The 27,219-nt window shown below is 38.3% G+C and overlaps 1 protein-coding gene across 1 annotated transcript; it reads left to right on the forward strand.

Annotated features, from left to right (window-relative positions):
• The first annotated feature begins 805 nt into the window (after window positions 1-805).
• LOC145120689 (auxin response factor 18-like) lies at window positions 806-2,792 on the forward strand. Its single transcript, XM_079056491.1, has 2 exons — window positions 806-1,840; window positions 2,376-2,792. The coding sequence occupies exons 1-2, from the start codon at window positions 806-808 to the stop codon at window positions 2,790-2,792; spliced, it is 1,452 nt and encodes a 483-aa protein (XP_078912617.1).
• Window positions 2,793-27,219: the final 24,427 nt, after the last annotated feature.

Raw genomic sequence — 27,219 nt, forward strand, 5'->3', positions numbered from 1 at the left:
CATTTACAGGTGGGTCGGGAGAGACTGTCTGTTTTAGAGAGAGAAAATCAAAGAGAGAATGCTGCAGCACTTGTTATGGAGGTATCTGCCATGGCCTCTCTCTCTCTCTCTTTCTCTCTCTCTCTCTCTCTCTCTTAACTATTCTGCTCTCTACTGTCGCTTGTGACTTCTAGTTTTGTTTTTACTTCATTTTCGTCTACCTACTTATGGCCATGATCTCACAACTCCATCTATTTTCTTATTCTAACTAATTGGTGGTGTGTTTCGTAATTTCGACAGTATCGGTGATTCTAGATGAACGATGGAGTGCTTTCTAAGGAGATTATCGACTGGTTAAATGCGTGATTAGACAGACTTGAAGCTCTGTTAATGTGTATGAATTGCGGCTTTTACCGATCAGTTTATCGTCCAAAAGAAGTTGGTGTAGAAAGTTCATAGTGTGGATTTGAGGCTACAGAATTCAGGTTGTGGAACTGGTTTTTGGTTTCGGACTTTCATCTTACTTAGGGTTTAATTGAGATACTAAATCCTCGAAGTTTGTGATATATTTTGTGATTTTACGACTTCCGACGAACTTTTAAATCTCTTCAGGTACCTCTCTTCCTTTCACATTCTTCGTATATGTGGTTTGCATTACAAGTGTATGTGCGTACTGTTTCAGTTGTGATTGGTAGGATGATTATTTATGTTGTTAATTTTTTGTACATCATTCGTTATATTCGTAGAATGTATTCGAATCTGCCTGAATTTTTTAATATTAATCTCCCTACAGCATTTACAAAGATCTAGAAAACAAGTGACAAGTATGAAAGAGGTAGAGAAGAGCGTAGACTCTCAATTATGGCATGCGTGTGCTGGTGGGCTGATTCAGATGCCATTAACGAATTCGAAGGTCTATTATTTTCCACAAGGCCATGCTGAACACACACTAACAAACGTAAATTTCAGTGCGATTCCTAGAGGAGTTCCACCTTTCATCCTTTGCAAAGTGATTGATGTGAAGTTCATGGCAGATTTAGAAACCCATGAAGTGTATGCGAAGATCAAGTTGAATCCACTTCAAAACAATATTACTACTTTCGATGATGAAGAACAAAGAAATTTTATGGAGATTCATAACCTTTCTGATCAATCCTCTGATAAAGCCTCTTCTTTTGCAAAAACCTTGACACAATCTGACGCAAACAATGGTGGAGGTTTTTCTGTCCCTAGATGCTGTGCAGAAACAATTTTCCCCCGTTTGGATTACTCATCCGATCCACCTGTTCAAACAATCATAGCTAAAGACATTCATGGTGAAATTTGGAGGTTTAGGCACATCTACAGAGGAACACCAAGGAGACATCTTTTAACCACTGGTTGGAGTACTTTTGTGAACCAAAAAAAACTAATTGCTGGTGATTCAATCGTGTTCATGAGATCAAAAAACGGAGATCTTTGTGTTGGAATTAGACGTGCTAAAAGAGGGTCTCCAGAATGCTGGAGTTCTTCATCTGGGAACAACAAGTTCATGATGATAAACAATGGAAGAAAAATGAATTATAATATTGGTGTAAGGGGAAAAGTGAAACCTGAAGATGTTATTGAAGCTACATCATTTGCAGTGAATGGGGAACCATTTGAGGTTACTTATTACCCACGTGCAAGTACACCTGAGTTTTGTGTGAAGGCTTCTTCTTTGATTGCTTCATTGCAAATTCAATGGTGTCATGGAATGAGATTCAAAATGGCTTTTGAAACAGAGGATTCTTCACGTATAAGTTGCTTCATGGGAATTGTTTCTTCTGTTCATGTTGTTGACCCTTTTCAATGGCCTAATTCTCCTTGGCGTCTACTTCAGGTAACTTAATAGTATTATGACATTAACACTTTTTTTTTACCTATTTGTCTTCCATTTTTTCTTTTCAAGATGAATAATGTAAGGGCAAAATGGTCATTTTGTCTCATTCAAAAAATGAAGCTTCCCTTTTGTCTCTCCCATCTTTTCATTAACCCTTTACCTATTTGTCCTTCCTTTTTTTCCTCTCACGTTGAAATTGATTAATGAATAATATACGGGCAAAATGGTCATTTTGTCTCATTCAAATAATCAAAAAAGAAACTTCTCCTTTGTCCCTCCCATCTTTTCATCAACCCTTTACCTATTTGTCCTTCATTTTTTCCTCTCACGTTAAAATTGATTGATGAATAATGTAAGGGCAAAATGGTCATTTTGTCTCATTCAAATAACCAAAAAAGAAACTTCTCTTTTGTCTCTCCCATCTTTTCATTAACCCTTTACCTATTTGTCTTTCATTTTCTCCTATCACCTAAAAATTGATGAATAATGTAAGGGCAAAATGGTCATTTTGTCTCATTCATGAATCATGATGCAGGTTAATTGGTATGAACCAGATTTGTTACAAAACGTGAAGAATGTAAGCCCATGGGTGGTTGAATTATTACCAAACATGCCACTCATTCATCTAACACCGTTTTCACCACACAGAAAGAAGCTAAGATTACCTCAACCACCAGATTTACATTCTGACAATGTTCCTACAAGCATACAGGGAGCCAGGCATGGTGGATTTCAGATCCCATTATCGGATCTTAATCTTACCCATAAACTACAATCGGGTCTTTTTCCTTCTTCTGATTCAGATCATGATGTGAATGATAATCATGATGACATATCATGTTTGTTGACCATTGGAACTTCTTCTACTCATTTCTTGGAGAAAAATGATAATCAGAAACAAGTAAAGACTCCTTTGTTTCTACTCTTTGGTCAACCCATTCACGTTGACTGATTTTATGTTTTGTGTAGTTGAGTTTGGAGACTTGAAATTCTTGTGTTTGCTTTTATATGTCTGGATATTATATGCATGCTCTTAAGAATCAATCTGAATCATATCTAATCATAGTAGCATTGTTATTCCTCATGATAATCAGATTAAATAATGGATATAAAGAGAGAAAATGAACATCTTTTGTTGCAAGTGTATTAACACCATTCATTTATAGTTTTATTGATGCCAATGCATTTATAGATTTTACTAACACTTACAATGGATGAATACAACCAAATCTTGTCAATTGTCTATGAAGTGTGCAAAGTCAAATAGTAAGGACTAATGAAAATGCTTTTTATTGATGACAATGCATCAGTGATTCTATTGATCTAGGTGATGCACGGGTGCTCCCAAACATGTATCACGAACTTTGTTATTGACATTTGCTCATTGATTTGTTAATAAAGTGTGGTAAAGTTAGAAATTGAAGCATTTGTTCTTGAAGACATGCAAAACGTATAAAATATTTGATTTTGAAGAAAATGTGCATATCCCACTTCAATACTTCATGCTAGACCCCACATGTGAAGTACTATTTAAAATTGGCCTAGAGCATTTTTTTTAAACTTATTTTGTCATGATATTGGTAGTATTTTTTTTTAAATGTAAATGATTTATAGTTTAAGGTCCCTGATTAATCGCCGACTGATCCCCAACTAGACAGATTAATAACTAGTTGCTAGTCGACCGACTAATCTCTAGTCACTCTTGGCCGATTTAATATCGTGAAACGAATTTTACTAACGTTATTTTTTTTTTATTAAACCCAATGTTAATTGCCTTCTATTGTTTCTTTTATCTTTTACTAAGTTTATTTTTTTATGAAACTCAAGACATTTGCTATTTGCTTTATACAAGTGTTTATGCATTAGAGCTAAAGGTTGGTACCATAGATTTTCTTTTGCATAACTTTTCACATTTGACATTCCTGATTTGAGAGAATTGCTTGGCTAAAAATTGTTGCGCTGTCTATTAAGTTTTGGAGAAATGAAAACTTCTCAAAGATTGGCGTTAGATTCAGGCGTATTTTATCCCCTTTTGAGGAAAGCTTATCCAGATCAGATATGTCTACCGGTAGAATTGGCATTCTTACTTCCTCGTGTAAATGGATCAATGAAGAACTCAATATCATGGACGGGAACAAATTATACAGGGTCGGAGTAAAGGAATATACAGAGGAGTGGCCGACTCTTCGCGATGGGTTGCTCCCGTTAATGCGCCACTCGTTGGACATTTCTCGATCGACATCTGACAATGAGTGTGAGGAGGATGATGAAGGAATATCGGAAACACTTATGATGGAGGATGACGAAGAATTAGAGATCGCAGAGGAAGGAGAACTCAGACCAAACGATAATACGTATTTCTCTGAAGATCAGAACAAAGAAAATCGAAATCATGACTGGGATGCACTAACTCCGGCGGCCACCCTCCCGGTGGTGAATCCGACAATTGCAGATGTGAACAAACCTATCGAGCTGGCGCCTAGGGAGTCCCCACCACCAGTAGTCGAATAGCCACTCTTTGAAACAGATAAACTATTTATAAGCCGGAATCTGGTAGCCCACCTCCAATTGGGCCAGGGCCTGTTAATGTGTCCATCCCTCTTGCATGTTTTGGACCATTCGCAAGTAATGTCAACCCAAACTCTAATCGGATCATACCCACTACAAATGGTGAATTTAATGTAATTACTGATGGAAGAGTTAAGCTCAGGAGGTCTGATAGAGTTGATGCCCGGTATTCACCTTACATGAAAGCTGCTTCAAATCCAAATCCATCTACTCCTCCCATCTCGGTGATGCCTATTGTCGATACCCCCTCCTTCGCTGCTCGATCTCAGGCTGCTGGGAGTGGACTGCGGTTTGGAACCGCATTGATGCCACCTGGACCGCAAACACCACCCCCTAGGTGCGGTTTCCTGCGGTTTTGGTCGCAATGTGGCTAGAAAAGACTGCATGCTATGATTGGTTGCTCCATCTTTTGACCGTTGAATGGTCCTTGCGTCCGAATTTAATTTTTTTTTACTTTACTCTATATATATATATATATATATATATATATATATATATATATATATATATATATATATATATATATATATATATATATATATATATACTTACCATTTTTTACTCCACATTCAACCAAAATCTTTACACGTTTACTCTCTTTTCCTCCAACTTTTTTGAAAATGTCTTCTTCCAAAAGGCCCAGCAAAGAAAAAACACCTGTCACAAACACCACAACCCCAATACCTTCATTTGATCAACCGATTTTTTCACCTCCGTATTACCACTATGGCGGTATGCTTCCGTATTTTCCACAACGACCAGCACAACCACTACCACAAACACCACCACTACCACAAACACTACCACAACCCTAATACCTTCATTTGATCAACCGATTTTTTCACCTCCGTATTACCACTATGACGGTATGCTTCTGTATTTTCCACAACGACCAGCACAACCACTACCACAAACACTACCACAACCCGACACAGATTTTAATCCATTTGATTTTTTGTCTCAACCCGAGTTTGTTCAACAAATACAAACACAACCACAAACGATCGTTTCTGATTCCGAACCAGAATTCGTTACAAAAACTCAGCCCACTCGAGCAGCAACTAAAAGAAAAGAGAAGGCGGAGGCTAAATGTTGGGAACCCCTGGAAGTGTTAGTGTTGGCACAATCTTGGATCGATATTTCAGAAGATGCAACGGTTAGAAAAGACCAAAAGCATGACCGCTTTTGGATTCGCGTTTTACATAGGTTCCATAAAGGAATGAACCGTGGAAAATACCGTTCAAAACATCAAGTGTACTCCAAATGGGGGAAGATGAACAAGGAAATCATGTTGTTTAACGATTTGTATAACAACATGAAACGTCAATGGAAAAGTGGAGAAAGCGACGAAGTGATTTTGAGGAAAGCGCTGAAAGTGTATCAAAACCTGAAGGCTTTCAAGTTTCTTGAAGTTTGGAATTTTGTGAAAGATAACAAGAAATGGCAAAGTAGCAAAACATCAGACGAGCATATTGACAGTGGTTCAAAACGCAGCAGAACATCTGAGTCCGACCACACTACATCAGATGCTCGTGTTCAATTTGATCTGAACTAAGATGAACCTGTTCCAGTTTTATCACCTTCCCGACCAATAGGAAGAGACAAAGCAAAAAAGCAAAGGCAAATGCAAAGCGTCGGATTCAGATGAGTTAAAAGAAATGGGGGCCGACATGAAGGGTATAAAAGATAGAATGGACAAGATTTTGCAAATTGCTTCTGAAAGAGAGCTTTGGAAACAAAGGGACAGCGACATGCGAATACTTTTGTTGGACACGTCGAATATGACCGGGGCCGAGCTTCAAGTTATTTTGGCGATGAAGGAGGAAGTGAAAAAACGTTACGCAAATCGTGACTAATTTCTAGTTTTTTTTCAAGTTTTTAATCGTTTGGTGTGTTTTTTTTAATAAGTTGTAGGTTTTATTTTTCTAATCTGCTTTTCTAAATTTTTAGGTTTTTTTTAAGTTAAGCAATGTATGGTATTTGTATTTTTAATTAATGAAATATTATCTTTTTAAAATTATGTTTTTTTTATTAAAAAAGAAGTTTTATTAAATTAAAATAGTTAAAAAAAAAAGAGAAAATAAAGTGTGGCACCACTTCCTTGGTGTGGCAAGAAACCACACTTGTGTGGTAAAAAATGACGTGGCGGTGAAGGGAGTGCGGTTTCGGTGGCACCACTCCCTCCAGCCTCAACTGCGAGCCTCTCACAATGTGAGTGCTTCTGATGATTGTTCCTCTTCTACCAATGAAATTCTTGTTACTAGCCGTTGGAACACGATTAAGTTTCAAAATTGACATGGGCAATGACATATTAGCTCACGTGTTAGGTGATTATGGTGATGACATCAGTAAACAATGAATTGTTTAGACTTGAATATTAGGGGAATCAGAGAAGATGTGAAGGTAAATTGGGTTAGAAGATTAAAAACTTCACTAAAAATCAACTTTGTAGGTATCCAAGAAACTTGGATGAATGATCACAGTAGCTTTAACATTAGGGACTCTTGTGCCTCTAATGACTATGATTTTGAAGGTATGGATGCATTTAGAAGATCTAGTGGTCTACTTTGTATATGGAATAGTCAATTATTCAAGAAAGTGGAGGTCGTTAAATCTAGACATTATTTGGTCATTGTTGGTAAATGGATTGACATTGATGGTCATACAATCTTTGCAAACATTTATAGACCACAAGCTGTGTCGGACAAGGGTCGTTTGGTTGGAACTGCTCAATCTCATTCACAATAAACCAAGTGCCTAGATTATCTTTGGAGACTTCAACGTAGTTAGAAGGCAAGACGAAAGACACAACTCTCAATTTTGTCTATGAAGCGCCTTTGACTATAATAAATTCATATTGGGTGGTAAATTGCGTGACTTTAATTTGGTTGGGGGGGGGGGGGTTAATGTATTGAAACGTCCCAAAAATATGACCTCAAAATTTCATTTTTAATTTAAATAAAACAATATTCCAAAAACATCATCAATACAATCCAAGTGAAACTAAGTGTATCAGCATCATATCAATCAGAGTAAATCACAAAAGCGAAACTATGTAGTGTGTGCGATGCAGTCATCCCGAGCTCTTCCCCTTGGAACCAGAAGTATCTGAAACATAAACTGAAAACCGTAACCACAAAGATTAATGAGTTCCCCAAACTACCCCATACATAATAAATCACATACTGGGCCCCCTCCCGACATCGAGCCCCGCCCGATATACAGATATGTTATTCTTAGGCCTCGCCTGACATTGGGCCCCGTCCACTATACACATACAATATATATCACATAACCATGCTAACTCATACAATGATCATAAAACAATATCATACGTTTCAGTCATCGGGCCTCGACCGACATCGAGCCCCGCGCAGTATACATAGTAGTACATAACACATGCAAGGGTCATGCAGACTCCTAGCATCCTAACATAGACAATAAGGGCCGACATTGGTGCCTTAGACCCACTAAACCCAGTGAGGAAACTCGCCTCGACAGCTGAATCTCACTGAAAATATCTGGTTGCTGGTCTGACGAATCCCCGAGCTATCAATACAAAATAACACCCAATTAACAGTTGGGTTCCAATCCATACTTGGGGAAAAAAGACCATTTTACCCCTCACCTAGTTTGGTCCAAGACTAAGGCCCAAACTCACGATATAAAAGACCCAAAACCAAATAATCATCCAAGGCCCACTTATGGCCCAAATTTCCAAATTTGGTCCAAACCTCTACATGGGCCTTACCCTAAAGCCCAACAATTTTTCCTAGTCCAAACCACTTGCACTCAGATGGCCCAATAAGAACTCAAACACCCAAGCCCAAAAGAAAGCCAATCTCGAAGCCCAAAATGCAAAAACCCATCTGACTGAGTACACGGGGCGTATTCAGCTGTACGCTAAGCGTACACGCTATATGGCTTGTATGTCGTGCGTACAAGTCTGTACGTCCAACGTACTCATCCATTAAGCCAACATCCTCCTTAAGCACTTAATGCTTTAGTCCATAAGTCCAAACCACAGATTTGAATCCTAGTAAGTGTCTAAAACCATAAAGTCACTGACTTGGTGACTTTGCATGCCCCAAAAGGACCCAACTTCAAGATATATCACTTTACTTTCACTAAATAGACATAATCTCATGTATGTGTGATTCTAAACCCTAAATGTGCCAAATTTATGGACCTTGGACCTTAAAACACCAAGAGTGGCAACTCATAGCTCCTGGAGTGGTATCAAACCACTAGATCTCATTCATGGTGCCAAAAAGGGTTCAAAACTCATATATATTAGATCTAAGCCATTAATGAACAAGATCATATCTTTTTACCTCAAACAAGTTGTAAATAGAGTAGAGAATCAAGCTCTACAAGCTCTTCCTTGATCAATAATCTTGTACCAAGCTTCTACTTCTTGACTATGGACCAAATCACACCAAAATGGACACAATGAGCTCAAAACACAAAGGAGAGGTTTAGGGTTGCGTGCATGAGGATATAAGGTAAGTGGTGGCTGATAAATGAGGGTTTCATTAGCCATAAATGTGCTTATATAGTGTCCAACCCCGAAATTAGGGTTTTCATTAAATAACATGTATGCCCCGCAAAATTAGCGTTTTCATTATATGGGGTCCGATGCACCATTTTCACCGATGACAAGAGTTTGAAATATTTAATGGATCATCCAAATCTGAATATGCGGCAGAGGAGATGATTAGACGTGGTGAAAGATTATGACTTCGAGATTTTGTATCATCCCAGGAAGGCCAATATGGTGGACGATGCTTTGAGTCGTAAGGCGGCAAGTGCTCCGATCCGAGATGTTTGCTTGAGGATGAAGGTTACCTCACCATTGATGGATATGATCAAGGGGGCACTGGTGGAGGGATTGAAAAAGGAGAATTGGAAGACTGAACGGATTAGGGGGCAAATTCCATTGTTTGTTCGAGACAGCTGGGGATTATTGACTCAGTGTGGTAAGGTTTGGGTTCCGGCATTTGGGGGAGTGAGGCAAAATATTTTAAAGGAGGCGCATAAGTCCAAGTTTTCTACCCACCCGGGGGCCACGAAGATGTACCAAGGCTTGAGATTGAGCTACTGGTGGCCCTGCATGAAGCGGTGTCGCACCCCCAAACCAGAACGGCGGAAACGTTCGGGAGGCGGAGGACGTCATGTACAGTATCAAATCAATGCATAATAATAAACAAGTAACAACATCATCTATTGCATTAATAGTATAATTTAATACAAGTGTGTTCTGTGTATAGTTTGAAAGACACCAAAATATGAATCAAAATAAAAGACGAGTCTTGAATGTGCTCCGTCTTCTCAAAACCTGGTCCAGTGTACCTGTCTACTGGTCACCTAAGAATACAAGTTATTTTGAAAGAGTAGATCAACATTTAAGCTGGTGAGTTCATAAGTATTTTAGTGTCGATGTTTGTATAAGTTTGATGAAAGTGTTTGTAAATGTTGGATGTAAATGTTTGTAAGTGTTTGATGTAAATGTTGTATCTCCTAGAAAATCCTATATTTTCTACTTATAATGAAATGTAGTATTCTACCAAGACCCGACTGTTCTGTATGTTTGTTATTTTTTAAAAGTGAGTGTTTTTCCCAAGTATGACTATCATTACCAAAATATAGTTTACATTACCGTTTATGTGAGAAGATCACAATATGAATGTAATGGGAAATAAAGATGTACTGTAGTATCGTATATAGTGACTACCATTGTACTAACTACCTTAAACCAGATGTTTAATTAAGGTAAAATGTGATGAGATTATAACCATACTTGATTGACTAGTAAAACACAAAGATCAAAACGTCGAAATGGTATGACATTCATCACTCGTAGACCTGCAGGTCCCACTGTAGCTAGCAGCAAGGTGTAGGATGGTCAATCTTGTATAGATCTATACATAAATTCACGTTCTCCCTCCAGGAGACTCTGGTTACAAAACGTGGCACAACAGTATATTGCCATGCCATGAAGTAGTGGCTCACATTAATGTTATAGTGTTCTTGTATTTGTATAGTATGTTCTCTTTGTTCTAGTGTATAGTATGTTCCTCCCTGATTCTCTTTATAGTATGTTCTATCTGTTTCTTGTTATAGTATGTTGTTTCTGTTTCTCGTTATAGTATGTTTGAACTGACTCATGTATGAACTGACTCTTGTATGTTTCATTGTTCTACAAATAGTGAGTAGTAATCCTCTAAACTATACCTATTATAGTTTACTAGTAATGTTGTTTGAATGACTGATCATGTTTGTACACCTTTGCTACCCAAAGGTATTGAACTGATGTAAGAACTTTTATATCTATACACATATACATAATATATAACTAAGATCCAAACGACACTCGGAAAAACAACCGATACCCTAAGTCCACAACCAAACAAGGAACAGGAAATAAAGCGAGTTATCAGTCCTAATCCCTTTCAACCTTATTTATATAACTATATCTATATAGACATGATTTTGACAATATATAAGTTTAAAATAGTTTGATAAAGAGTTTAGCATATAAAAGAGTTTTAACCATTTGAATGGTTATAGATGACTTGATGTCAGTTTATAAAATGTTTTGAAATAGTTTGTTTGATAACACAGTTTTGAAGCGTATCAAGCCCTTCCACGCTTTCCACGCTTTCTGAAGCGTATCAAGCCCTTCTAGGGTGAGACCTTCAATAGAACATGGTCACCAACCTGGAATTCCAAAGGTTTTCTTCTCTTGTCTGTGTAGCTTTTATGTCGGTCTCTAGAGGCTTTCAATCGTTCACGAATCTGAACGATCTTCTCTGTCGTTTCCCGAATGATCTCCGAACCTGTGAGAGTGCTGTCAGGAACTCGTCCTTTAGCTAACTGTTTGTCACCCACCTCAGCCCAGCACAGAGGGGATCTGCACTTTCGGCCATAGAGGGCTTCAAATGGAGCAGTCTTTATGCTCGTGTGATAACTGTTATTGTAGGAGAACTCGACAAGGGGTAAATGAGTATCCCATGCCTTCCCAAAGTCTATCACACTGGCTCGCAACATATCTTCCAAAGTTTGAATAGTCCTCTCACTTTTTCCATCGGTTTGCGGATGGTAGGTTGTACTCATGTCCAGCCTAGTTCCTAGGGAACCTTGTAGCGACTGCTAGAACCTCGAAGTGAATCTACTATCTCTATCAGAGATAATGGATATGGGAACACCATTCAGTCGTACGATCTCCCTAATGTAGGTTCTTGTTAGTTTCTCCATCTTGTCAGTTTCTTTGATAGGCAGGAAGTGTGTGGACTTTGTTAACCTGTCTACGATCACCCAAATGGTATCGATACCACCCGTTGTCTTGGGAAACTTGGTTATGAAGTCTATCGTGATCCGCTCCCACTTCCATTCCGGTATCTTCGGTTGTTGTAGAAAACCTGAGGGTTTCTGGTATTCGACCTTAACCTTGGCGCAAGTAAGACACTTACCCACGAAGGCAGCAATCTCTGCTTTCATGTTAGGCCACCAGTATAGCTTTTTGAGATCCAGATACATCTTATCTGAACCTGGGTGGACGGAATATCGAGTGTTGTGCGCTTCGGTCATGACCAAGTCTCTAAAACCATTGTGCCTCGGTGTCCAGATCCGATCCATGAGATATAAGGCTCCGCCACCCTTGACTTCCAAGTTTTTATCCATCCCTCTCAGGGATTCACCCGCCACATTTTCAAGTTTCAAGGCTTCAAGTTGAGCCTCCTTAATTTGTGTGGATAGATGTGAATGGATAGTCATAGTCAATGATTTGACTCTATGACCAGAGTATTCTTTCCGACTTAGGGCGTCAGCTACTACGTTTGCTTTACCGGGATGATAACGAATTTCGCATTCGTAGTCATTGAGTAGCTCGACCCACCGCCGTTGTCTCATATTAAGCTCCTTCTGGTCGAATATATGTTGAAGGATCTTGTGGTCCGTAAAGATAGTGCTTTTTGTACCATACAGGTAGTGTATCCAGATCTTCAGAGCAAATACCACTGCTCCTAACTCAAGATTGTGTGTGGTGTAGTTGACTTCGTGTGTCTTTAGCTGTCTTGAGGCATAGGCAATAACCTTACCTCGTTGCATAAGAACACAGTCAAGCCCTTGGTTGGATGCATCACAATAAACCACGAAGTCTTATATCCCTTCTGGGAGGGATAGTATCGGTGCGCTGCATAAGGCTCGCGTCAGTGTTTGGAATGCTTTTTCTTGTTTCTCTTCCCATTCAAAGGCCACGCCTTTCTGGGTCAATGAAGTAAGTGGTTTCGCGATTCCAGAAAAGTTCTGAATGAACCTGCGATAGTAGCCAGCGAGGCCTAGAAATTGACGATTTATGTAGGCGTCTTCGGTGCTGACCAGTTCTCAATGGCCTTTATTTTAGAAGGGTCCATGTGAATTCCTTCTTTGCTAACCACGTGACCCAAGAATTCAACTCTTCGAATCCAAAATTCGCACTTAGAGAACTTCGTGTAGAGCTTCTCTGAGCGTAGCGATCCTAAGACCTGTCGTAGATGTTGACTATGCTCATCCTTACTTCGAGAGTAGATGAGTATGTCATCGATGAATACGATGACGAACTGATCCAAGTAAGGACGGCACACCCTATTCATTAAGTCCATGAATACTACGGGTGCATTGGTCAATCCGAAAGGCATCACTACAAACTCGTAGTGTCCATAACGAGTTCGAAAGGCTGTCTTCGGAACATCCTCCTCTAACACTCGTAACTGGTGATACCCGAATCTCAGATCTATCGTTGAAAAGTAATTTTCCCCTTGCAGTTGGTCGAACAAATCGTCTATGCGAGGTACAGGGTAACGATTCTTGATAGTAAGCTTGTTCAGTTCTCTGTATTTGATGCACATACGGAACGATCCATCTTTCTTCTTCACGAACAAGACCGGTGCTCCCCGGGGTGAGAAGCTTGGTCTAATAAAGCCCTTGCTGAGCAGTTCGTTAAGTTGACCGGATAGCTCCTGCATCTCATCTGGTGCTAGACGATAGGGCGATTTGGCTACTGGGGTAGCCCCCGGAACTAAGTCGATTTTGAGCTCGACTTGACGCTATGGTGATAATCCTGGTAGTTCTTCTGGAAAGATGTCGGGAAAGTCGCATACTTCTGGGATGTTCTTTATGTCTTTTGTCTCTTGGCTCATATCGACAACATGAGCAAGGAATGCATGACATTCCTTTCGTAAGTATTTCTGAGCTTGTATACTCTAGATGATACGAAGGTTCGTGCCGGGTTTGTCGCCATAGATAACTAGAGTTTCGTTAGACGGTAGATTAAGGCGAACGGCCTTCTCATAACACATGATGTCAGCACGATGAAGGCTCAACCAATCCATGCCGATAATGACGTCGAAACGTTTAATTGAGACTGGCATGAGGTCGATTGGAAATGAATGGCTATCTAGAGTTAGAGTACATCCTATGTATATACTGCTAGAGCTCTCAGTTTTTCCGTTAGCCATTTCTACAGTGAACTATTCTTTCAGTGCACATGGTTTTTGTTTAAGTAAGTGAGCAAATTTCTGGTTCACGAAACTCCTCTCCGCTCCACTATCAAACAGTATGCATGCATAAGAGTTATCAAGGAGAAACGTAACATTGACCACTGTAGGGTCGGGTACTGCTTCCTCGTGGCCTATAGCCAAAACTCTTCCTACGCCACCTGCGTTCCCTGCCTTTGGGCAGTTTCTTTTGTAGTGACCCACCTCGCCACATCCATAGCAAGCCTGGCCCACACCAATGCCAGGGACTTGGTTGATTGGCCTTACCGGAGACTTGCAGAAACGGGCAGTGTGCCCCTTCCTGTTGCAGTTAGCGCACTGCATTTCCCGGCAGGGTCCATTATGGTGGAAGCTGCATTTGTTGCACTTGGGCAAGCTCCCAGCATACTGCTTCATTGGTGCAGTAGCAGTAGGTGTTATCGCATTATGAACAGCCGCAACCTACTGCTTTTTTGCAGAGTTCTACGCCTCTTTGTTCTTCTTGTATCCCAAAACTCCCGCTTGTTGTCAGCGGCCTTGGATGGTTCTGGGATGACTAGGGTTGTTGTTGTTGTCGGGGTACGAACTCCATGATCAATGAGCCGATGTGACAATCGCTTGGCACTGTCGAAGGTAGTGTGGTTTGAAGCTAATACATTCCCCTGGAATGGAGGCACCAACTCCCAGATGTACCTCTCGACTTTCTTTCCCTCAGTAGGGACCATTCCCGGACATAGTGCCACCAGATCGCTGAACCTGGCAGTGTAGGTGACTATGTCGGAGCCCTTCATTGTTAGGCTCCAGAGTTCCTGTTCAAGTTTCTGAACCTCGCCCTTCGGGCAGTACTCTTCAATCACGAGCTCCTTCAGAGCTTCCCAACCCATAGCATTAGCCACTATCAGAGTTAGTGACTTGACATGGCTATTCCACCACGTCAGGGCTCTGTCCGCGAAGGTGCAGGAAGAAAATTTAACTTTGCTCCCTTACGGACAGGAGCAGATTCGAAGATCGACTCTGTTTTCTCGAACCATTGCGAGAAGGCAATGATTCCACCAGTACCGTTAAAGGTCCTGGGTTTGCAGTTGGTGAAGTCCTTATACGAGCACTCTCTAGAGTGCACTGGAGTATCACCTTGAGTGGAATGAACAGTTGTTCCACTCCCGCTAGTACCACTAGCACTAAATTGAGCTAGGGCTGCCGAAACAGCCGCAGCCACTGCAGCTTGGATAGCTGCTGGATTGTATCGTGGAAGAGGTGGTGGTGGTTGAGTTGGAGTTATCGGAGGATTACGTCTCGGTGATCGGCGTGGAGGCATCTTTCAACTAAAAGTTTACAAAGATGAAGATGATAGTAATAATTAAATTTTGAGTATAATGAGAGTAGTCCATGGACTAAATCGCCATAGCCTAACAAAACAGATGAGAGTAGGATTGAAATAGAGATCTAACAGTAGAAGGATGAAAGCACTTGGATAAAGATTTCCCAAAAGATTAGATATCTGTCAATAATATTGGCATTAATGATGTAACAAGTTTGGGAAGAATGACCTAGGAGTAGGTCTTACATCAAACCATAACAAGAAACTTTTGACAGCATAGAGACCTAGCAACAGTACTTGCAGTACAGGAATATTTACAGGGAAAAGTGCTACTTAGAGCTAGATAAGAAGGCTATTCCTTAAACCAAAAGAAAGGATGAGCAGAGCATATCCTACTGGCGACGGGCACCCCTCTGATGAACCCTCAATTCAGCCAGTTGACGATCCACATCAAGGAGGTGTCGTTCATACACTATCTGGCGTGCTCGGAGTTCTATGACTTCGGCTCGGGTTACAACTAGCTCTTGATGCAAAGCCTCATTGTCTTTCATAGCTCTCCCGTGAGCAACTTCCAGATTGTTAATACGGTCCGTATTGGCGTTTGTATCCGCATCTAGTTCCACGGTTTGTTGAATGGCTATCATTCCAAGCTCAACATTACGAGCCACAAGGCGAACCAAGATGGGAAGAATTCTGCCTACAGATCCTCCATCGCTTATGTTGTAGAAGCTTCAGTCTCCGTTGTATGGTAAGGGTTGACCCTGATCACGACTCCACCTACCCAAGTTCTCAGCCCACTGAGGCGTCGGGCCTTGAAAAGCCGGACGAGGGTTAGGATTTGGGATTGGAGCCTCTAGATGCGGAAGAGGGTTAGGATTTTTCTGTGATGCGGACGAGGATTGGAGCCTCTAGATGCGGACGAGGGTTAGGATTTGGGTTAGGATTTGTCAATACGGTCCTTTTTTGGTTGTTGACTTCTGGTTCGGAGTTAGAATCCTCCGGGAAGTTTTCTATGAAGTCATCATCCAATGGAATTGCATGATTCTCTTCATGCTCTGCATCGAGCCATCCACCATTACCTTGGTTGGGGAAGTACGGGTCGCCTGGGAGATTGAATCCAGCCATGTTATCTACGCGAGAATAAGGATAAAAGAGATAGTTAATAGACGTACTACTTAAGATAATTATAGGATAATCCTTACTAGTTACTTCAATACTTGCGTAGTGCATACCAGTCATATGTAACCAAAACAGGATAGAATTTCGAATAAATGACCCTAACTCTAAGTCCACAACCAAAAAAGGAACAGGAAGTAAAGCAAAGATCACAGATTCTAAGTCTATGACACCCTAGTCACATATAACCTTAGCTTATCCACTCAGCAACTATTGACCTACTAATAAAGACCTTTTAGTTCTCAAATAAGTAATTATAGTAACACAAAATACTCCTATAGTATTTTAAGTTGACGTTCTGTTCTAAAGTTTTCATTGTAGTAGTGTTGGTAAGTTTTTAGACTTGCTGCAACACCACAACCATTCCTAGGCACATGCTAATCACTTCCCAGAAAGGTATAGTTGATCAAGCTATATCACTCCCAGATCTAATTATATGTCCCCAAGCCTACTTGTGTTGTCCAACAACCGCAATACTTTTGTTCTGTTCTAGTATGACACTGATTTTAGTATGAATGCATGTATGTATACTTCGGTTAAATATTTTATTATTTAAAAGTATAAACTCTTGGTCAGACTATTTTAATCCCGATGTGTTTATAGTTGTATATCTTTTATGGGTTGATATACTCTATTCACTATAAACAAAGCTCTGATACCAATCTGTCGCACCCCCAAACCAGAACGGCGGAAACGATCGGGAGGCGGAGGACGTCATGTACAGTATCAAATCAATGCATAATAGTAAACAAGCAACAACATCATCCATTGCATTAATAGTATAATTTAATACAAGTGTGTTCTGTGTATAGTTTGAAAGACACCAAAATATGAATCAAAATAAAAGACGAGTCTTGAATGTGCTCCGTCTTCTCAAAACCTGGTCCAGCGTACCTGTCTACTGGTCACCTAAGAATACAAGTTATTTTGAAAGAGTAGATCAACATTTAAGCTGGTGAGTTCATAAGTATTTTAGTGTCGATGTTTGTATAAGTTTGATGAAAGTGTTTGTAAATGTTAGATGTAAATGTTTGTAAGTGTTTGATGTAAATGTTGTATCTCCTAGAAAATCCTATATTTTCTACTTATAATGAAATGTAGTATTCTACCAAGACCAGACTGTTCTGTATGTTTGTTCTTTTGTAAAAGTGAGTGTTTTTCCCAAGTATGACTATCATTACCAAAATATAGTTTACATTACCATTTATGTGAGAAGATCACAATATGAATGTAATGGGAAATAAAGATGTAATGTAGTATTGTATATAGTGACTACCATTGTACTAACTACCTTAAACCAGTTGTTTAATTAAGGTAAAATGTGATGAGATTATAACCATACGTGATTGACTAGTAAAACACAAAGATCAAAACGTCGAAATGGTATGACATTCATCACTCGTAGACCTGCAGGTCCCACTGTAGCTAGCAGCAAGGTGTAGGATGGTCAATCCTGTATAGATCTATACACAAATTCACGCTCTCCCTCCAGGAGACTCTGGTTACAAAACGTGGCACAACAGTATATTGCCATGCCATGAAGTAGTGGCTCACATTAATGTTATAGTGTTCTTGTATTTGTATAGTATGTTCTCTTTGTTCTAGTGTATAGTATGTTCCTCCCTGATTCTCTTTATAGTATGTTCTATCTGTTTCTTGTTATAGTATGTTGTTTCTGTTTCTCGTTATAGTATGTTTGAACTGACTCATGTATGAACTGACTCTTGTATGTTTCATTGTTCGACAAATAGTGAGTAGTAATCCTCTAAACTATACCTATTATAGTTTACTAGTAATGTTGTTTGAATGACTGATCATGTTTGTACACCTTTGCTACCCAAAGGTATTGAACTGATGTAAGAACTTTTATATCTATACACATATACATAATATATAACTAAGATCCAAATGACACTCGGACAAACAACCGATACCCTAAGTCCACAACCAAACAAGGAACAGGAAATAAAGCAAGTTATCAGTCCTAATCCCTTTCAACCTTATTTATATAACTATATCTATATAGACATGATTTTGACAATATATAAGTTTAAAATAGTTTGATAAAGAGTTTAGCATATAAAAGAGTTTTAACCATTTGAATGGTTATAGATGACTTGATGTCAGTTTATAAAATGTTTTGAAATAGTTTGTTTGATAACACAGTTTTGAAGTATAAGAAATCCATTTGTTTGATAGTTATAAATCACATGTGATTGATACTATAACTATTATGTTTTCTACTTGTATCCCCCCCCCCCCCCCCCCCATAAAAGAATTTAAAATCATTTAAAAGATAAGTTAAGGGGTATGAACTCACTTGTAGTGAGTGATTCGAATGAAAGATCGATATAGGATGCTAAGTGTCAACTGAAGTCTTGAGCACAAACGGGTCCTATTAAGCATATAATGGCACATATATGTATATAATTAGTGTATATAACAACTAATCATGATAGGGAACAACCTTAGGGACTAGGAAACACTTGGAAAGAAGTGGTACAATCACATATGATCGTACTAAAGGAGTTCACGGCCACACAAGGGTGTGTTTACGGCCAAGATGTGTTCACGGCCAATGAGTTTACGGCCAACACATTAAATAGATAGAGTTTACGGCCAAGACTTGAAAGGGTTCACGACCATGACATAAATCAAGGAGGGTTTACGGCCATGCAAGGGTTTACGGCCGTAAACTCTTGATGTTCTTGCTAAAATGGTTGTTTCTTGGATGTTAATCAAGAGCTTCTAATAGATATCAAGTATATGGAAAGGATACATACGATTTGGAAGCTAAAAGAGGTGATTACGACCCAAAGAACTAGTGTGTGTTCTTGGTGTTCTTGAAGATCTAACCCCAAAAGAGATGAATTCACTGATGAAATCATGGGGTTTTACTAGATCAAGAAGGATATCAACATATAAATGAAAGAATCACTTACAAATTTGACGAGAAATGGAAGTGTTCTTGATGATACTTGAGAGAGAAATGAGTGTTCTTGACTTGGCGTTGTGAGAAGTGAAGAAAAATGAAGGAATATCATACTTAAGAGGCTAGTTCACGGCCAAACAAAAGCTTACGGCCGTAAGCTCTAGTTTACGGCCGTAAACTCCATGTGATGGAGTTTTCCGGCTTGAATGTTGCACAATGAACTTTAGTAGATACCTCCTAACACCCAATCCTTGAATGTACTAGGCTCAGAACACTCAAACAGACCCTAAACAATGCTAAAAGATAGCATAAACAAGTCTAACTTTTGATTGAATTGAATGGATTTACAAGATAGAAATTTTGGGTTGTCACAAGCGGGAAGTTGCTTGGTTTGTTGAGCGGTGTTTGACCTATAGGAAGGTCAAAGTCGAGCATCAGAGGCCTCACGGCAAAGTTCATCCATTACCCATCCCCATGTGGAAATTGGAGGAGATTTCCATGGACTTTATCACAAAATTACCCAGGACGACGCGGGGTGTTGATTTGGGTTATTGTGGACAGACTGACCAAGAGTGCTCATTTTATTTCGATTTCTGAGAGTATATCCGTCGAGAAATTAGCGGATATCTATGTGTAGGAAATGGTAGTCAGGCACGAAGTGCCGGTATCTGTGGTCTCGTACCGCGATGTGCGATTCACCTCTAGGTTATGGAGGAAGTTTCATGAGGAGTTAGGTACTCAGTTTCTTTTCAGCACAACTTATCACCCCCAGACTGATGAGCAGAGCGAGCGGACGATCCAAACGCTCGAGGATATGCTTCGGGCATGCGTTCTAGACTTCGGATGGAGTTTGGATACTTACCTCCCACTAGTTGAGTTCTCCTACAACAACAGTTATCATGCTAGTATTGACCGACCCCATTTTGAGATGTTGTATGGGCGGAGGTGTAGGACTCCGATTTGTTAGAGGATGTTGGCCATCGATTCATGGGAAGCACCGAAGTGGTGCTTAATACACTGAGTTGATTTAGCAGGTGCGTGACAGGCTGCGAGTCGCGTAGAGCCGTCAGAAAAGCTATGTTGACCGAAGTCGTTTGGATCTTGAGTTTTAGATGGGGGATTTTGTTTTGCTGAAGGTGTCACCTTGGAAAGGTGTCATCTGGTTCTGGAAGAGGGGCAAGCTGGTACCCCGATTCATTGGTCCATTCAGGATTTCTGCCCGATTTGGCAAGTTGCTTATCAGTTAGATCTTCCTGATGAGCTCAGTTAAATCCATAACACCTTCCATGTGTCTCGGCTCCGAAAGTGTGTAGCAGATGAGGATGCGGTATATTTCATTGGATGATATTCAGGTGTATAAAAGCTTGAATTATGTGGAGAAGCCCATTGCAGTCTTGGATAGAAAAATTAAAGCTCTTCGTAACAAGGTAGTGAAGCTGGTAAAGGTGCAATAGCAGCACTGGAAGGGCTCCGAATGGACTTGGGAATCGTAGGACGAGATGCGAGAGCATTACCCGGATCTATTTTCGTCAGCGGAATTCGAGGATGAAGTCTAGTTGAAGTGGGGGAGAGTTGTAACACTCAAATCCAGGTATTCCGTTTTTCCCCTCAAAGTATTTCATTTTTGGCAAATAAGGACCCTCCGTACGCTGGGCGTACATATGGCTTGATTATAGCATAAAAATGGAAACTTGATGACTTCTATGGCTCCATGCATGAGTTAAGACCTTTGGAAAGGTCTTAATGAGATAGGATGGGTTGTTGGGAGCATATATGACATGCAAAGGAATAAAGTTGCCAACTTTATGCCTTAGCACCCTTAAAACGTCTAAGATTTAAAGTTTGAGTGAAAAGTATTCATGCATTAAGAACTTAATGGAGTTGGATGCAAGACAGCCTGTACGTTGGGCGTACTATATTGTACAATGTGCGTACAGCCCATGAACCCAGTACGCTAAGCGTACTGAAGAGGTACGTTGGGCGTACGCTCTCAGAGAGTGTTGGGCTTCCGGCGGAGTTCGAACCTTTGGGCCCAAATTGTTTTGGGTCTGGATTTGCTGGAGTTGTGGCCCTAAATTTATTATTTGGGCCAATGTTGACATGATTGGGCCTTTTGGCCCAATATAGAATTGGATTTTGATATAGGCCCATTAGTGAAGGAAAGACCTTTGGGTCATCATGAAGGGACTTGGACTTAGGATTTTTGGCCCTTGTCTAGGTTGTGTCATAATCCTAATTAGGGTTATTTGTATATTTGTTCAGTGTGAGATTTTGGACTAGTAGTCGAGCAATTATTTTGTTCAGCAGACTGAGGTGAGTCTTCTCATTATACCCATGGGTCAAAGGCACCAATGTCGGCCCATTACTTGATAGGTGGTTTCAATAACTGAATATGCAATGGTTGTTATTTGGCATGTTATGACTTATGTAAAGACCATGGGGGAGCCCATGGCACTTGGTAAAGACTATGGGGGACCCCATGGCCCTTGGATGTAAGACTATGGGGGTAGCCCATGACATTCCAGGTGAAGACCATGGAGGGAGTCCATGGCAATCCTATGTATATATGTTGCATGGAATTATGTGGTTATATGTTTGTGTATTTTGGGAACTCACTAAGCATTTGTTTATAGTTTGTTGGATGTTTCAGGTACTTTTGGGTCTAAGGGCAAGGGCCCGGCTTGATGGTGCAGCATGCACTCTCCAGTATTCCGCATTTCTTGTTTTGGATACTCTAATCTTATGGACATGAGCTTATGTAATGTAATTTAGGAAAAACAAATATGGTTGTAATTTCTAAATATTAAATGAAAAATTTTATCTAAATTTCGGGCTGTTACAGCTCTGCTCCATTTCTCTAAATATCTGCAGTAAAGCTTAAAAAGTAGAAAGTACCCAATATATATATATATATATATATATATATATATATTCCATTTCTCTAAATATCTGCAATAAAGCTCAAAAAGTAGAAAGTACCCGATATATATATATATATATATATATATATATATATATATATATATATATATATATATATATATATATATATATATATATATATATATATATATATATAACGAAAATGAAAAATATGCATGAAGATTAACTAAAAAAAAAAAAAAATATTCTCACATCGACATTCTGTTTAACGACGTATGTTTCATCAACAGAATAATTTTAGGAGTGACACATCATTTTAACTTATATTTTCGCTATGACGTGTCGGTTAACCATACACACTCCATCATCAAAATATGAATACAACATGCATTTTCATGGGTAGCACATGACTCATATTTTTTTTAATATAAAACAGGAATTTTGTTTTATTACTATTTTTATCTTAAACAAAATCAAATCGAACCCTTTCAGTAACTCTATTCTCAAAATACAGAAAGGCGATGACAATGGTAAGCTATGAGCTTTTAATAACCGACCTCATTAAGAATCATAGAGACTTCCTTAAACATTTTTTAAAGTATTAGATTGGATGATCATAGTCTTGGTTCGACGATAATATTTTAATTAAATATGTGAGGACATATGTTGTATGATTGTTATACATATAATAATCATACCATATATCAAATTTTAAATTTATATTTTTTTCCTTTTAAATATTCTAATTTAATCCTTTTATTAAATAATATATTCAGAATAAATGTTCAAATTATAAATTCAAATTTAAGTAATATACAAATTTAATTAGTTAAATATTCATATTCAAATTAAATAATATATAAGATAAATTTAGGATTTGAATATTTAGATTAAAATAATTTAAATAATATTTTAATCAAGAGATTTATCCCCAGATTTAAATAAAAAATAAAAAATAAATAAAAATAAATAAAAAAAAAATAAAAAAAAAACTGAAAACGACCGGACCCATCGTGTTCATCGTAGATCCAAAATTTGTTTTTTCGATTTTTTTTAGCAGTGCAAACAACTAAAACCTAAGGGCCCCAATACCAATGTTGGGTTTTCTATGCATTTATACACATGATTAAGGGCGGAAACAAAAACATAACTTATGTGTACATGCACCCTAAGATCTATGTTTTACTAGTTATAGCAACTTACTTTTAAAATCGAACTGAAAAGGATATAACACATACCTCTTGACTCTTTGATTGCAATCTCGTAACTGTCAATTCTTGTAATGAATGAAAGACCTAAATTAGAATCTATCTAATGTAGTCTGACCCAAAACTCCAAGAAACAAATAAGGATTAACCTTAGTTTAGGGTTTTGTGAAAATTCAATAACCCTAGGAGAAGGGTTATGTTTTTCGCAGAGAGAAAAGAATGATGGAGAGGTGGACGGTTTTTAGAGAAGGAATCAGCAGTTTGGGTTTGATCCTTAACAATCTATTTATAGGCAGCTGATAAATCATTAAGGGATTTAAACTTTTAGAGTTTATCCTTACCTTATTCAAAACATGTATTATCCCTTCACGGACAAGCAGAACCATCCCATGCAACTTTTCAAGAGTTTTTGGAATATTCCAATTAATCACTAGGATTTAACTGATATTCAAGCCTTATAATTAATTAAAACTATTTAACTAATTTCAAAATAATTTCCAATTAATTTATTAATTTGTTTAATAAATTAAAATGTTATGTTTCTCTATTTCCTTATAACTTATTGTCTTATGAGGTCAATTCAAAAAGACATTAGTATTATTAAAAATATTATCAAAATAATTAATGATTCTAAACACTATTTGTTAACATTTCCAATATTGATTATTTAAGGATTCATTACGGTATGCATAACGTAATATCTCCATTACAATTATTTTCCTAGTGTCAACATAGTTTAGGATAATGGGCAGCAAAAGTGTTATGTTGCATTGGGGAGGGTGGTGTGCATTCATGTGTAGTCCAATATTATTATCCATGACCGGGATATTCTATTTTATTTCCATTTATACTTATGATAGAGATATGTGTTCGTTGTTGTATGGTTTTTTATTCTTTTATGTAGTTATTATCATGGTTGTAAATAACATAAAATATGATTTGGCGGCATAGTCAAGCCTCAAGACTTGTGAAAAATGACGAGGCTTTGGTGTTTTCAGTATGTGATAAGGCAGGAAAATTTTAATTTATTTTATAATTTTATATATGTCTATATATTTTAGGGCTGGCAAAATTGTACCACGAAAAACCAACCAATATATTACCAACCAAACCAAGAAAGTTGGTAGCCAATATATTTGGTAACCAACATGTTTGGTAAGTAGTACCGTACCAATTGAGCAATTTTGGTATAGTAATGATACAAAAGTTTGAATAACATGATAATACCGTACCAACCAATTCATTATATATATATATATATATATATATATATATATATATATATATATATATATAGATATATATATATATATATATATATATATATATATATATATATAGAGAGAGAGAGAGAGAGAGAGGAATAATCATTTGAGAACCTATAGTTTCTTGAAAACCCGAGAACCAAACAAAGACCGTTAGATCAAAATAATAGAGGGTCAAGATGATCTATGGAATCTTTGTAAATAATTAGAGAAAATAAGACACGGGGGTAAAGAAATTGAAATGAATCAAGGGCATTTTAGGAATTATCTTAATTCCCTTATTAAACCTCTCATTTATGTCTCTCTCCCTATCTCTCTCTCCCCTCTTTCACGTCATCTTCTTCACCATATCTCTTCCCTCTTCATCCCTCCTCTATTGATCGACCACCTCTACCTCTGCAGACTACTACAAATCCACTGTCATTCATCTTCACATCATCGATGAATAATTCCCGATCCAAGAGATCGATGCCGGTCGTGTTCATCTATCTAGGTTTTATATCCAATCTAGTCGAAAGTGCTTTTTATTCTTTACTGAAATCAGAACTTCATCATCTCAACTTGATAATCGAGATTTTTATAGGATCTGATTTGCATTGACTTCCAATCCACCATACCTAATTTCTAAATCGTCGGCAGATAATCGACGAATCAACAAATCGACACCATTCCACGGATTAACAGATCTAATCTATTCTGAAACAGTCATTGCCAGCTATGAAGGTATTGCTCATGTTTCCGTATGATTTTCCGATCAAATAATCAAAGACGAATTCCATGTCCATCGCAAATCAGGTATGCTGATCTAAATCCTTATGAGGTATTTATAATAGATACGTCGCTGCTTGTTTCCTGTTGATTCTGTACATCTTGAGTGTTTGTGATTTTGTATTCTCTCGATCTTGATCTCACAATCTACCCTAATCCGCCTCTGGATACTATTGATCGACCACAGTTAGTGTCAATTTCAACAAAAATCAATATAGAAGCATCGATGAACACAAAAAGATCTCACAATCTGCCCTAACCCCCTTTCTTTGAGACGCTTCTGATAATGAAGTTGATCCAACAACATCTTTCTGTGTAAAAAACACAAATCATAAAATTTAGACATGAAAGAAGTTTGTTACATCTTCAAATTGAAAATAAATGCGAGTTGGAGAATAAGGTGGTACCCAAAAGGCAAATAAAGTTTCTACAACCTGTTCTGAAAAGTAGAAAAAACATGAGGTAATATGTCTTCTTCATTGTTCTTTTAATACATCTTTCAACTTTTATTTTTATTCATATTTTACAAGTTCATCTAAGAGGACACTCTCCATGAATAAACAGTTATACACCATGGCTGATTTTATGTGCAGACTCAAGTCTCAACTGCTAATGGAAGCCTTTTGCAATTTCAATGAGAGATTTAAAAAAAAAATCTTAGCAAGGAGCAAAACCTTAGAGTTGAAGTATAATGAAGTAAAAGCATCCATGAACACAAAAAGATCATACAGAAGCTACTGTCAGGGATATAAGTCAAGTGTTAGAGAAAGATATCAAAAATTGCATACTAAACATTAGAAAGAGAACAAATGAAGTAAAGGAAGGTAAGCTCTACTGTTCCCTGTCACTTTATTTGATTCGTTAACCTTCTTATAAAACAATCACTTACATGGTTAAAAAAGATTCGATTGAAAAGAATAATAATTTGGCAATTTAATCAGGAAACAAATGCCCTTGATGTTAGATCAATGCATGCAGAAAAAAGGGTCTCCAATGCTCACTTTTATGAAAATGCTCCTATTTTAATCACCATTAAACTTAAGTGATTGTTTTGACAAGTTATTTAATATCTATGATTCCATTAATTTCAGTAGTTATGAAGAGCTATCTCAACTTACTTGATTTGTGTAGGACATTGCACTAGTAGCAGAGAGCGAGTCAAAATGGAAGCAATTGGGTGAATTAGCCATGTCTGCTGGATTGGTATTTTTCGTTTCAAAAATTGAATTATTTTTTTTAGATGTTCTTTTAACAATATTTATGATTGGAATGTAACGACCCAAAAATCAAGGGTAAAAATTTCATTTTTATTATAGTCAAAACACAGATATCTTTTAAATCCAAGTATTCCAAAAAAATTGCTAATTAAAAACATTTATCAGAGTTCATCCCAAAATCACATAATGCGGAAAACACGGGTGTGTGCGCTGCGATCAAGTCGGGCCCTTCCTTTCAAACCAATGATACCTGAAACCATAAACAAAATTGTAAGCACGAAGCTTAGTGAGTTCCCCAGAACATACCCCATATAATCTACGTAATCACACAAACCATATCAATCACATAAGCCATGCATATAAACATATAAGGATGTCGTGGGCTCCCCCAGGGTCTTACTCCAGGATGTCGTGGGCTCCCCCTAGGGTCTTACACCTATGTGTCATGGGCTCCCCCATGGTCTTTACCTAGAAAGTCATGGGATCCCCCCACATGGTCTGATATCCAAGTGTCATGGGCTCCCCCCAT

Source organism: Lactuca virosa, chromosome 6, assembly GCF_052849685.1.
Source record: "Lactuca virosa cultivar CGN04683 chromosome 6, Lactuca_virosa_CGN04683_v6, whole genome shotgun sequence".
NCBI lineage: Eukaryota > Viridiplantae > Streptophyta > Magnoliopsida > Asterales > Asteraceae > Lactuca > Lactuca virosa.

Excerpts from the sequence above, each read along its gene's own strand:
- LOC145120689 (XM_079056491.1), top strand. The coding sequence starts at position 806 with ATGAAAGAGGTAGAGAAGAGCGTAGACTCTCAATTATGGCATGCGTGT. Across the intron at positions 1,841-2,375 it reads CTCCTTGGCGTCTACTTCAG|GTTAATTGGTATGAACCAGA; the intron begins GTAACTTAATAG and ends ATCATGATGCAG.